The 13,529-nt window shown below is 27.1% G+C and overlaps 1 protein-coding gene across 1 annotated transcript; it reads left to right on the forward strand.

Annotated features, from left to right (window-relative positions):
• Positions 1–235: 235 nt before the first annotated feature.
• LOC113560905 (pancreatic lipase-related protein 2-like) lies at positions 236–13,299 on the forward strand. The gene is made up of 7 exons (XM_026967029.1): positions 236–491; positions 2,319–2,475; positions 3,387–3,526; positions 10,020–10,283; positions 10,944–11,129; positions 12,184–12,349; positions 13,001–13,299. Exons 1-7 carry the CDS (start codon positions 479–481, stop codon positions 13,068–13,070), a joined length of 996 nt encoding a protein of 331 aa, XP_026822830.1. The 5' UTR covers positions 236–478; the 3' UTR covers positions 13,071–13,299.
• The last annotated feature ends 230 nt before the right edge of the window (positions 13,300–13,529 follow it).

Genomic DNA, 13,529 nt, shown 5'->3' on the forward strand with positions numbered 1-13,529 from the left:
TAAAAGTGCTGCTAATAATAACATTAATGTACAAACAATAAGAGTGATGTACCTATCTCGATAAAATAATTAATTCTATATTTAAATGCGTGTAGAGATTAAAACAAAAATTATTATTACGATAATCGACATTCTATTTTTACAGCTGTGATGTGCCCCTTCTCGAGACCAATTAGAACGACATTATGCGTGCGTATCTATAATAATGGTGTTATGCCTACTATGTATATAGTTGTCCGCAGAACGGTGCCTCGCTTATAACCGCGTCGCGTGTAATGGCAACATTAATATTGTGAGTCCGATCAAAAGCATTACAGGACCGGCTTGTATTGTTTTTTCAAAACAGTCATTTGTGTATTCGAATATTTACCACGTGGAAATTCGTGCGAGAGAAGCGCATAATGTTATAACAGTCATACGTCATTATCGTAACACTATTGGCTCTCCAATATTCATCATTTATCACGCGTTGTTTAATATGATGGTCTTAAGTATGTATTGAATACATTTAAATATTTAAATATCGCAAAAATAGTTACACGTGATATTATAGACACAAACTTCACAGCATATATCAGAATTTATGTATTCAACTTTCTTACTATATAAAAAGAATAAAAAGAAATAAATTAAATAGCATCTAAGATAAGAATGACATTGAATAAGGCACGAAAAATACCTAAGTCGGTAAACTAGTGTACACTTAAATACTCAATGAACCAGCAGTGCGTAGAGGTCTTCAAATAACCAACTTGTATAAGAACTGATAGTAGTTTTGATAAACGATATTTTGAGAAAAATATCTAAAAAAAAAAAATTAAACCAAAAATAAACCTAAGTATGTATAAAAGTACAAAAAAAAGATAGTTGTTATTATCATTATTATTATTATTATTTATTACTATTAATTTACTTCCAGTAGTGTGTGAGTAGACATTTTTACTTGTACATGTGTACATTTTTTTTCGTTAATATTAAGTACTTAACGCATCTGATTAGTATATTTTTGTATTCTTTATAAATTAAATTATTATGATATGGAAAAAATTAGCTGTAAGTGTATTTCAGCATTATAATAATTTATTAATAATATTATTCATGTTCACGCTATTCTCAAACGACATTTAAAATTATATCCTTCAGATATTAAATTCTATACAATGTTAGTAATATATACCTATAATGTACGGAACAATAAATTACAAGTTCGTTAGGCAATTTTAAATATAATATATTTTTATTTCAATATTTATTTTAAATTATGCCCACGAATTAAAATTGGAAATACTGACGATAACACAGTTGTTATCGTCGTGTCGTTTCGTAAGTAACAGAATGAAACGGTTGGTATATTCGTTATCGTGAAAAATCTTCGTAACCTTCATACCTTTCACACCTTCAATTTATTTTTGTGAGTAGTTGTCAGTTCTAATCGGAATAATATATTTAAATACGGCGAAAAAAGTTTAATAATATTGTTGAGAGAACTTTCTTAGAAATAAAGCTTACCTATACAAAATCGTTATTCCAAAAAAACACGGAGTGTCAATGTATGTCGTGTCATTTAATATTATATTAATTATTATATTATGTAAATTCCTTTTTTATTTTCACTTTTCTGTGAATGTTTTTGGGGGGTTTCAAGTAAAATACATAATTACGCTATTTTAAATTTATAACTATACTTGGTTATATAACTAGGTTATTTAAATAAATTATTGCTCCATTCTCAGCATTATTTTTTATTTGCAATCACACCTTTTTTGAATTTTTGTTATTACATTATAATATTATTAACATAGAAATAAATAGGTATCTATGCGTAATATTTGCTTATGTAATCATTAAACTAATATTTATTAGCACATATTCGTGTATTAATATTTAATTGACTACTTGACTTAGTTTTGTAGGTTATGAATTATAATAATTAATAAATACAGTATATAATATAATAAAAGAAAATAATGTCAATGAAAAAATTAAATGCATAAAATAATAATTAATAACCTTTAAAACATAATTTAGTCCTAACACAAATAATATCATGGTTACAATACAATGTTCGTTCGATAATAATAATATTGTCGGGTAGATAACTTGGATGCTAATACAATATACATACTATTATGGTATTAACATTTATTTTAAATTATTGTTCTAAACGTCTGAAGTAACGCCTGATATTTACTCGACAGTTCGGTTTTTGTAATTAATTGTCGTGGTTTGGCTATTATTTATTTAATTCTTTTCATCTATTCATCTATGGGAGTTTGACAGATTCGTAAAAATAATGTAGTATAATATTTTTTTTTCAGCTACGTACAGCACAGTCACGGCGTTTCTTGTGTGGACTTTGGGATTTTTGAGCACGCAATGTGCTACAATCGAAAACCACCAAAGAGTCGGCCAATGTACGTTTATCGTCCATCCCGTGTGTCCCGACCCTTCGATCAATTTTTATTTGTACACCAGGTGACTATTATCGTCATAAGTTAAAAGCATTGAAATTAATTATCGTAGCAATACGTGTAATACTGTCAAAATAACATATGCTATGTAGTTGCATTTAAGGAGAAGTTTAACTTTAAGATTCAGAGATAAGCTATAAATGTAGTGATATAATAACGAGGCGTAATTTTTTAGATTTAATTTTTATTTTTTTATTTTTCGCCTTTCGTGAATTTTTAGAACAGAAAAATAATGTTTCAATCTTCGACGTAAAGGGTAACACAAAGGGACGTTTCTGGTAACAAAATGAATGTAGTTGATATTTTAGAGGTATGAAAGGTAAACAATTCTCAGTGATTTCAAAATAATTGTGAAAAATTAATAATACATAATAAAATATAATATATTACTTAAATTACAACAACAGTTTTTGACAAAATAAAGTTGGTTTTTTGTTGGATTAAAAAAAACGAATAAAATTAAAAACTTTTTTATAATTAAAAAATTAGCAACTTATTACCTATATTTATGGCGTATATTTTAAAATATTTTACATTTCCGCACACACACACACACACACACACACACACACACACACACACACACACATATACATATATATATATTGTTCTTGATTTCCTCGATAAGCCACATATTGATAGTATAATTTATTATAAGGCACGTAGGTACGTCAATTTTAATAATTAAATTTAAAATTATGATAATATGTACCTACTTTCTACACGGAATTATATTATGGTATTATATTATAGTGTAATAATTATTTTTCAATAGTTATAAGTTAATTATGTGTGCATATATTATGCTAAACAATAAGTTAAACTTTCACGTAACTCGCATGAAATTATTATGATAATATATAGGCACAAAGTAATTTAAGTTTTATCGGATAATCAATACTTTTTTTATGGTAGAGAGAACCGATACGATCCTCAATTGGTCACCATCAAAAATATTACCGAGTCGTACTACGTAAAGACCCTCGCAAATAAGTTCATCTTACACGGTTTTAACAGTAATATGATGCTGGGCGTACTTCAAACCATAAAAGACGGTAAATATTTTGTTTTTTCCTAAATTATATATAATATTAATGCATGTTGATTAAACAAGTCATACTAAAACATAATGTACGCCGCCAAAACAAAAAAGTAATTTCAGTGTTTCATATCACTAAATCACTTTTATAATAATATTAATAAAAATAATCAAACCACACACCGATGTGTATAATGATATTATGTACCGATATGTATTACACGCACACTTCTTGCTTCAATCAGACGCGGTATTATTATATCTGATAAGTATGGATATATCAATATATTATCATATATTATGAACGTATAATTACTATAAAGTATTATGTTCATATAAAATTGGGTAATAGTAAACTATGATGATAAAAATATAGGTAATGTAGTTTTGCCACGTTCCACGCTCCACGATATTATTATTAATTATTATAAAATGAATTGTTAATTTGTATAGCTTAAACTGTAGATGAATAAAAAAATTATACATTGATTTTGAATTTTCTTTGTTGAATGCATATTGTTGTAAGACTGGGTTATTGAAATTTTCCGTTGGAATTTGATTACAATACGATTGATCGTAATGCAAGTGTCGCATGCTTGAGTTGGTAATCAGATAGAAGTGAGTTAAGTACATGTTTCCTTTTATCTCTCGTATGTTTAATGGTCGTTAAGTACTTCTTCTTTCATTTTTATGAAAATGTGATATTTATATTTCTAAATTTGTTTATAAATCAAAAGTTATTTCAGCTTTTCTATAGTTGCTTCCATAGTTTTGTTTTTGATAATATTTATTTTATTTGAAGTCATTATTAGCTTTTTTGCTGTGCAATGAGTTAAGATAAGATGGCTTCGTTTGCTATTAAGTCTGCTTGTAGTTTTCTAATATTAGAACTTGAGAATGAACCCACCGCATGAATGTTATTCATTAATTAGTAGTTGATATCAGTTTTTTATAAGTTTTTTGTATATATTATGTTGGATAGATGCTTCATCATGCATTCAACAGAACTCAAATTAAATTTCGATTATTTCTGATTAAATTTCGTATTCTAAGTTGAGTTATTATATTATTTTCACACTTGTACCAATATTTAAATAACGATAAATGCCGAAACAAATAGTTACGATATTATATCATCAAAAAAGTTTTCTACATCAAACTCTTCATTACATTTGATGAGAAGTACCTCTCAAACAAAATATACGTTACACAAGTACATTTCTTATCTGTTTAAGTCATCCGATATTCGTGATATTACAATTGTATTCTAAAGTATAAATTATTATATTACTATTATATTAATTTTATAATCACTCGAACTTTACGAGATATTATAGAATTATTATTATTGGCATTCTATATACTCGACAAACTTATTTTTAGTCAAATTCGCACTAAATATTGGTCACTTGAGTTGCTTATCAATAAATATTAAATAAAAAATGATATGTTTTATAAATTACTGTTTGTAATATTTATTTAACTATTCTCAAAAATAGGTTTATATTTGTATATAGCGTTGTATTTAACTACTAATTTAAGTTAAATTATTTTTTAATCATTAGGCTTTTTTTTAAAGAATATGATACTTTTAAATAAGGTAATATAATAATAAGTTGTACTATCAAATACTTCAGTCCATCTAAAATTCTAAAACGTGATTAGTTTTTGAATATTACAATTTAAATTAATCACAATTATTTCGCAGTAGCCAGTTCTTCTAAGAAACGATATCGATGTACATGCATAGTTTATTTGCATTCTTAATAGAAATTGTATAAAATTGGTAACATTTCATACTATATAAAACGATCAGTGCTATTGAACCGAATGACATTGATGGATTGGAAAAGTTGTGTTTAAAAATCAATGATTTCGATTAAAGTTGAATTTATTTATTTTAATAAATCCGTAAAAATCTAACAATATACATTTTCAGAAAGCGAATAGGACTGGTATATAATATAATATATGTCAGTTGCGTATTTATAGGATTTCTTTGAGGGGGGGAGATATGACTGAAATTGTTGATGTCAAATGTCCCAGAATTTTATTACCTACTGATAAAGTGATACACGGGAAAAACACAACTAAAAACCATATAAATATAAAAAAAGGGGGGATCAAGGGGAGAGATATATATTCCTAATCTCCCCCCGTAAATATGTCACTGATATACGTATACATATTTGAAATTTATTTTGGCTTTAGAGAGACCTGTTTAAAACATTTGAGAACGACATTACATTAACTATTAGAATTTATTATGATAAAACAGAAGGTTATTTATACTTGGAACTTATATTTTATCAATTAAATAAACTTAATTTGTCCTATCGCGATGTGTATTACAATAATATTATACATTATATACCTAAAAATGTATCGCTGTGTTTTGAAATATATAAGTTGCAGAATGCTTATCGCAGTCAATGGGTCTTATTATTACATCACATATCATCGTTTTAGAACTATGATGGCAGATCTAAATTTTTCCAACTTTACAGGAAGCACAAAAAACTAGTTTGTTGTCAGGAATATCAAAAGTTTTCAGTGACCCAATGAACACTTATCTAAAACGTGTATTGCTGTTTTTATCAAAAATTCATGAGAGTGGCATTGGTGATATAGTATTTACGTTATGAATATAGCCATATAGGGCATTATATATCCGAGATTAGTCGTTTTTTAGTTCATAATATTTTTACCAAAAATAAATTTTGCTAAATATGCACGAGATTGGACTTGATAATATAATACATGAACTTAAGATGTTTGCCACATTTTTATCAAAGAAAATTTTTTTTAAGATTTATGAACTTGGCCTTGCTAGCTTAATATTTTTACTTTAGATAGGTAATGATAACAAACGATTTTAGATAGAATTTAATGTAATTTTCATTTTTTTAAAGTGACATAACGTTCTAACCTCAAACTTAATAACACAGTTTCTTGTGCGTTTTTAAAACTTGAATACAATTATATAAATAAACAATATTTTAATTTTTCGAGATTAGTCATGACAGATTTTAATCAACAATATAGTTGCAAACTACTCAAACTAAATAATTTATAAGTTATTTCATAGTAACACTGACGATCCGTGCAAACCGTTACTGCTTCTATCGAGGTTTATTATTATCAATATTTACAATGGGTGCAAAATAAAACGGTTCGTATTGTCTTTAAAATACATTTGACTTGTGATTCTTTATGTAATACAAAACAGTGTTCTATACTTTCATGTATAATAATTGAAATGAAACCACTTAACTTGATCTGTTCTGTATAGTTTGGGACATGATTAAACGCTTTGGTTTAATCTATTCTGTATAATAAACGAACATAATGTTAATTTTATTTACACTCATCCAATTTACACAGATTTCTTGTCCCCTAAAATATCATATTGATAGTGAATTATACAATATTACTTGTGACAAGCAGTTGAAGACTATATATGAAACTAAAATAATAAAAAATAAAAACTGCAATCAAATTTGAAAAAAATGTGTTTGAACTGAACATTAATCTCAAATGACTCAAATGAAATTTAAAAAAAATATATGTGTATTGTAAAAAACATTATATACTTTTAATTGCAAATAAGTAGGTATTTTATAAATAGAATATAATATACTGTCAAATTAATTATTTTTTAATCTGTAAAACAGTTTTTTTATGACATTACTTGTTACTTATACTCGTATAAGCTGAATAGAAATGTTTCTTTTTTTTTTTAACAAATTAAATGTAATTATTATAACTCATATAACAAAAATATTTATATATATGTATATATATAATTTAAACAATATGAATACATAACTGTTTATATTTAGTAGTATAAGTATACAGTAAACAATAATATAACCGTATGTTATCACAATTTTTTTCTTTACGAATGATTTTGCATCAATATAGTATGATAATTAAATTATATTATATGCTCAATCTCTGTTTAATTTTGTAATAAGAGTACAACAAATTATATTTTGATTTCTGAGTGTTAATTAATTACATTTTAATATTCATGATATGCAATGGTAACATTTGTATACTGAACGAGTTTTAACTATAAAAGCAAAAGTATAGTTGGATATGTTGCTATAATATCATATTTTAATGTGAATTATAGATGCACACCAATTTATCATACCTAACTCGAAACGTTTTAAATTAAAAAACAGATTTATAAATTTAAATGAACATTTCTAATGCAATTATTACAATATTGTCTATTTAATTTTGTTGAGAATAATAAAGTAACAATTCAATAACAGGAAAATATCATAAGCGTTACACTTAATTTTCAAAATCTTTATTATTTCGTGAAATAATGTTATTAAATTTATTTTATGGTATTTTATTCTTATTGAAAAATGCAGGCATTGTACAACGATTGAGTAATATGACATTTTTAAAACATTACACTTTTGAGAATTAAATGCTTTTATCGTCTTTTTAAAAATAGCACTTAGTTTTTAATAAAAATAAAATAAAATAACTTCTTTCAATTTAACATTGTGTTCATAAATGTATATTATTATTTTATAACTTTTTATCAAATTTAATAATTTATGAATTTCTCGTAGTTTTTTTTTTTTTATTAAAAAAATAAGTATTATGTATAACAAAAATAATATTTTTAATAAAATCTAATGTTAAGCTGAATATTTTAAATAATATTTAATGTGAACATAGAAATATAACCAAATTTTTATCAATACATTTAATTTTATTACTTAAGTCTATTTTGATTTATGAGTTATGAATTGTTTCAATACTTAATTTCTGTAATTTATTATATATTATATATATGCATGTTGAATACATTTCTAAAAAATCAACAGTATAAATTAAAATTCATTGACTACTTTTATTGTACCTAATATTATCTTAATTGTTTGAGTTTTAAATATTGAGTGGAACAATACTAAGACTTATTTATAATATTTTATAAAATTATGTACACTATTATGCCATTATGATATGTTTTCAGATTCTGAACAGATCGATGGATGTATTGATTTTATTATGTGTTTTTTTTCGGGAATGAATAGTCGATAATGTTGTATGTTGATAAAATGTTTCGATTTTCAAAAAATGAGGCTGGTTTTGGACATAAAATTGGATTTAGTTTGTCACGGTACTTATTTTTATAATCAAAATAAAGAAAGATGATTTTTACGTTAATTAGTGACAATTAAATGCTAATAATATAATAAATGAAATATTTTAGGAAAAAATATTTTATCAATCTACTTTAATTTTAAAAGTAAAATAAATGTCTTTATTTGTTACATAAAAAAACATATTACTTAGTGTTATATGTGGATATACCATTTCCACGTAGAATAGTTTTTCGTGTACAATGATAAAATATCATTTAATTAAAATTTAACACATCTATGATAGTGATTCACTCAATACCTAAAATGTGCAGTAGAGCAATAATCACTTACCTATCTCTTTTTATTTATATTTACATAGTGAATTTTATATTATTATTATACTCTCAAATACATCAAAAATATGTTCCCTAAAATATTTGGACAACAATTTATTATATTTTCTTTACAATTTAGTTATTACGAATCAATTTATTTTCAGCAATAATAATAATTTATTTACGAGTCTAGAAAGTGAATTTCTTCTTCAAAACACATGTTATTGATGTCAAATTTTATATTGATTCAATACTTAATTAAATATATTTTTCAATAGTTCAATAAATTATAAAAAATGTTGAAACCATTTTTTTTTTTGAATATCATGCTAAAACAAAAAAAAATGGCAGTTACAAGTGATTAGTTATTGTGCTTATGAATTTGGGGTAATGGACTTGTTGAATACCTCACCATATTTTACTTGTCGAGTAAATGAGTATAATCTAAGGTCAAAATAATTTTTTTTTATTATTGATGGGAATTTAATCAAAACAAATTAATTAATACAATATACCCAGACGAAGCTATGAAATAAATTTAAAATTTGAAATTGTAAATAGTGTTGTTAAACACAGTAATGTACCTATTTTACATATACATAACGCCATATTATAATTATTTAAAAACAAACTATTATTATAATATACATATTTATTCATTGTAATGAAAATTTATTCTGAGTACTGAGTTTGGTTCACTAAATTATTGTCTATTGGTCTGTAAGTCCAAACTTTTTTGAAATTAATTTATAATCTACTAAATTTTTCGGAAGTTTTCTTCGACAATGCCACTACCCTTCTTTTGTATTACTACCGCATTGAATGAACCACATCATAAGCATACAATTTTAAGAGCATTGATTAGTTTTTTTTTAAAACATATTGAGAAAAAAAATGTTTACCTAATAATATTAATATTAAGTATTAAAGGTAATATATTAATAATATAATGGACACGTTTTTTTCTCTCTTAATTTTATCAGTGGGCGTTGTTTTGGTTTATATTACAAAACATGATTTATCATTGTGAGACGATGTTTATTTTTATTTTTGTCTACAGAATACCTAATGCAGTCAGACATAAACGTCTGGATGATCGATTACCGTGACGTTTCGGCAGGGCCCCGTGAGTGTTATTTCGCTGCGGTGTACAATCTGCCGGCTGTAGGGAAGTGCACTGCTTTGTTCGTGCGTAAAATCATTGAGCTGTCCGAGGTGGAAGCGCCCGAAGAGGCAATGCACGTGATCGGATTCAGCCTAGGGGGCCAATTGGCCAGTCAACTGGCCAAATATCTGAAACCTATCAAGTTACCAAGGATCACGGGTGAGCGACAACATAATATTATATTATTATTATAAAGATCGCGACGATTATGTGTTATAGAGGTTCGTCGGTTCGTGTACAGAAATCGAGTGAGTATAATAAAATAAATAATTTGGGTTTTAGAATTTGAAACTTTTAAGGGTGTTCGTCTTAGTATGAATTGTACACGATGTCGAATAAATGAACTTCACAGTAACCGAAATTCCAGAATACCTCACTACAGCACAATCTAGACATAGTATACATAATACATATATATATAGCAGTGCTTACGTAAATTTAAAATACTATCAGTTATCAGACGCATGTAAGGTGTGTTCTGTCTAGTAGAGAACGAGACATAACCTACTACAAATAATCGATGACGATAATAATAACAAGCCAAAGTGAGGAACGCTACGATATCAGATCGGGTCAATCGACCTTGCATCATCTGACGTACTCGATATTAATAATTATTGACAACACTCGTACGCAATATGTTTGGCTATCAAATCAACGTACTTGTGTGTGTCTGTGCGCGTGTGCGTGTATGTGTGAAAGTTTAGCGGACGGGTTATAATATGAAAATTATTCCTATCGTTACGCACGAATAACGTATTCATATCTGTAATCTTAAATAACAAATATAGTAATCAATATAAAGTGCTTTGCTTTCAGGACTAGATCCGGCCCTGCCGTTGTTCTATAGCACGCACCTCAACAGTAGACTGAATCGAAACGACGCCGAATTCGTGGACGTGATACACACGAACGCAATGATCCAGGGTCAGTTGGCGCCATGCGGTGACGTAGACTTCTATGTCAACGGTGGATTAGCGCAACCTGGTTGCCACAACAGTTCAAGTGCGTGTATACATAATATTGTAAGAGAATGATTCGGTGGCGTTTTTTTAAAAGGGTTTTATGCTGAGAAAATATTTCGGATCTCCCAGTATCTCTAGTAGTGGTGTTTCAAATTTGGGAAAATAACGGTTTTTTAAAGTAAATATTAATATATTATTAAACTATTGATCGTCCACATAATATACTATATTATTTCTCTTATACATAAGTTTAAAATGTTATAATTTTAGAACAAAATTTTAAGTATGTTATTATTAATATTATAATATTATACTATTAATTATAATGTTTTTAAAACCAATATTTCAAAAAATAAATAAATAAATAATTACTTTTTGATTTAAAATTTAATGAAAAAGACGATCGTGTTGCAATAATAATATCCTTACTCCTGCTTCTCGTCGTGTAGATGGTGACCTCTCCTTCATCACTAGTCTCCTTGATGGCTCAATAAATGCCCCGGACCTTCTTTTTCCACGTTCCTATGCATTTCACTAGAAATCGCTCTCTATACCATGTCTCCTCTCACCGTACTAATTACTCCCATAATAATCCATTAGTTAGAACGCTCCGCCTACTTAATAGCTCCTGATCTGTAGCTGAATATATTGTTATTTATCTCTACTGTATGTTTTCGTCTTGAGTTCTATTTTACTTTAGCAGTGTATAACTGAACACTGTTAAGTATAAGTTTAAACTTAAGTCTATAATTATAATTACTATTTTCCATGTATATTATTTTATTACTATCATTTCTTATTAATCTACTAATTATTACAATGTATCTATTGTTTGGCGTTAAATAAATAAAATATTATATAACCTATTACAAATTAAAATAATTACTAAAAAAAGAAAAATATAATCTCAAAAATGTAAATAAAATTTTATTTAAAAAATAATGAAAAAGACGATCGTGTTGCAATAATAATATAATATAAACATCAATCCGTACTACAGTAAACAAGCTTTTAATCATCGGTCATTTTTATACACATAATCATGCTGTAATATTATAAATTTATTTTATTTTTTTTTTTGTATATTTCATCAGATCCTATCAATTGTGATCATCATATGGCTCCAACTTACTTCGCCGAGAGCATTAGGTCGGTGTCGGGATTCTGGTCGTGGCCGTGTCCGAGTATGTTCGATTACTTTTCTGGAAAATGTCCCCGTAGAGGCGACCATGAGCTGATGGGAGAGTGTGTGAACCACAGGTGAGCTCAACGTCATTTTTACGTGACACTGTTTTGTGGTTTATAATGATTATCATTATATTAATATATTATATCGAAAACAGTAGTGTATCAATAATAACTGTCAGTCGTCTTTGCGTTTTCATCACATACGAAATTATAGTATTGTTGCATAGTTTGCTATATTCTTGACGATTGCACGTCTCAGGGCTAACATTAGATAATATATAGATAAACATTAAGAGTTAAAAATCACGGAGCTCTAAATATTATTCTACTTGTAAGGAACTTACGATTAATTGTTTTGAAACAATTCAAATCATTCGACGATTTGGGTATACCATTTACGGTATTAAAATAATGTTGTTATCAATACGATAATCAAACAATTTTAATGATTTTGTAATATACACTTTTAGTGGATCGGTTTATATTAATACTGTAAAAGTGTGAGGGGTTGTCGCATCACGGTAAAAAATTCTACGACGATAATAACGATAAAAATTTCACATCCGAGTCATCCGACGTCTGTGCGAATCGATACTATTACAGTGTTACACATGATTTCGGTTAAAAGTCCATTGTAGTACGATAATAACCGCTCGACTCGATACTTGATTATTAAACGGTTTTTGTGCATGTGATTATTATTAATGTTTTATTTTGTCTCAGTGCCAGAGGTCAATACGTATTGCACACGAACAGCGAACAGCCGTACGCCCAAGGCGATTGGACACGTTGAACACCAGGGACTTCGAAGAAAATCCATGTGCTGTCACCCACCCCACTATTGTTATTATAACGTTCAAATAAACCAAGCCACTCACACGCCACTGGAACACGAAAATAATTATTATACCGTTGCGTTTTCGTTGAATATTTTATCAACTATTGTTTTATTTTTTGTTTTAATGTGTAGTCCAAGTTCAGAACGGATACAATGCAATATAATTTAATACTATAAATTATAATACAGTGTTGTTTCGTTTCGTTTTGTTATAAAACATGACAATAGTATGACACTGTATAGTGTACTAGTGATTGATAATGAATACATTTCGGGGAATGTCAATGATAAGAAAGCGTATCGTTATAAATAATAAAAATGTTTGTAAGTTTTAAACAATGTCGTTCATGTCGAACCTACGGAAGTTAAAAAATATCGAATATAATGTATGGATACATTTTTTTAGACTATGAA

Source organism: Rhopalosiphum maidis, chromosome 1 (genome assembly GCF_003676215.2).
Source record: "Rhopalosiphum maidis isolate BTI-1 chromosome 1, ASM367621v3, whole genome shotgun sequence".
Lineage (NCBI taxonomy): Eukaryota > Metazoa > Arthropoda > Insecta > Hemiptera > Aphididae > Rhopalosiphum > Rhopalosiphum maidis.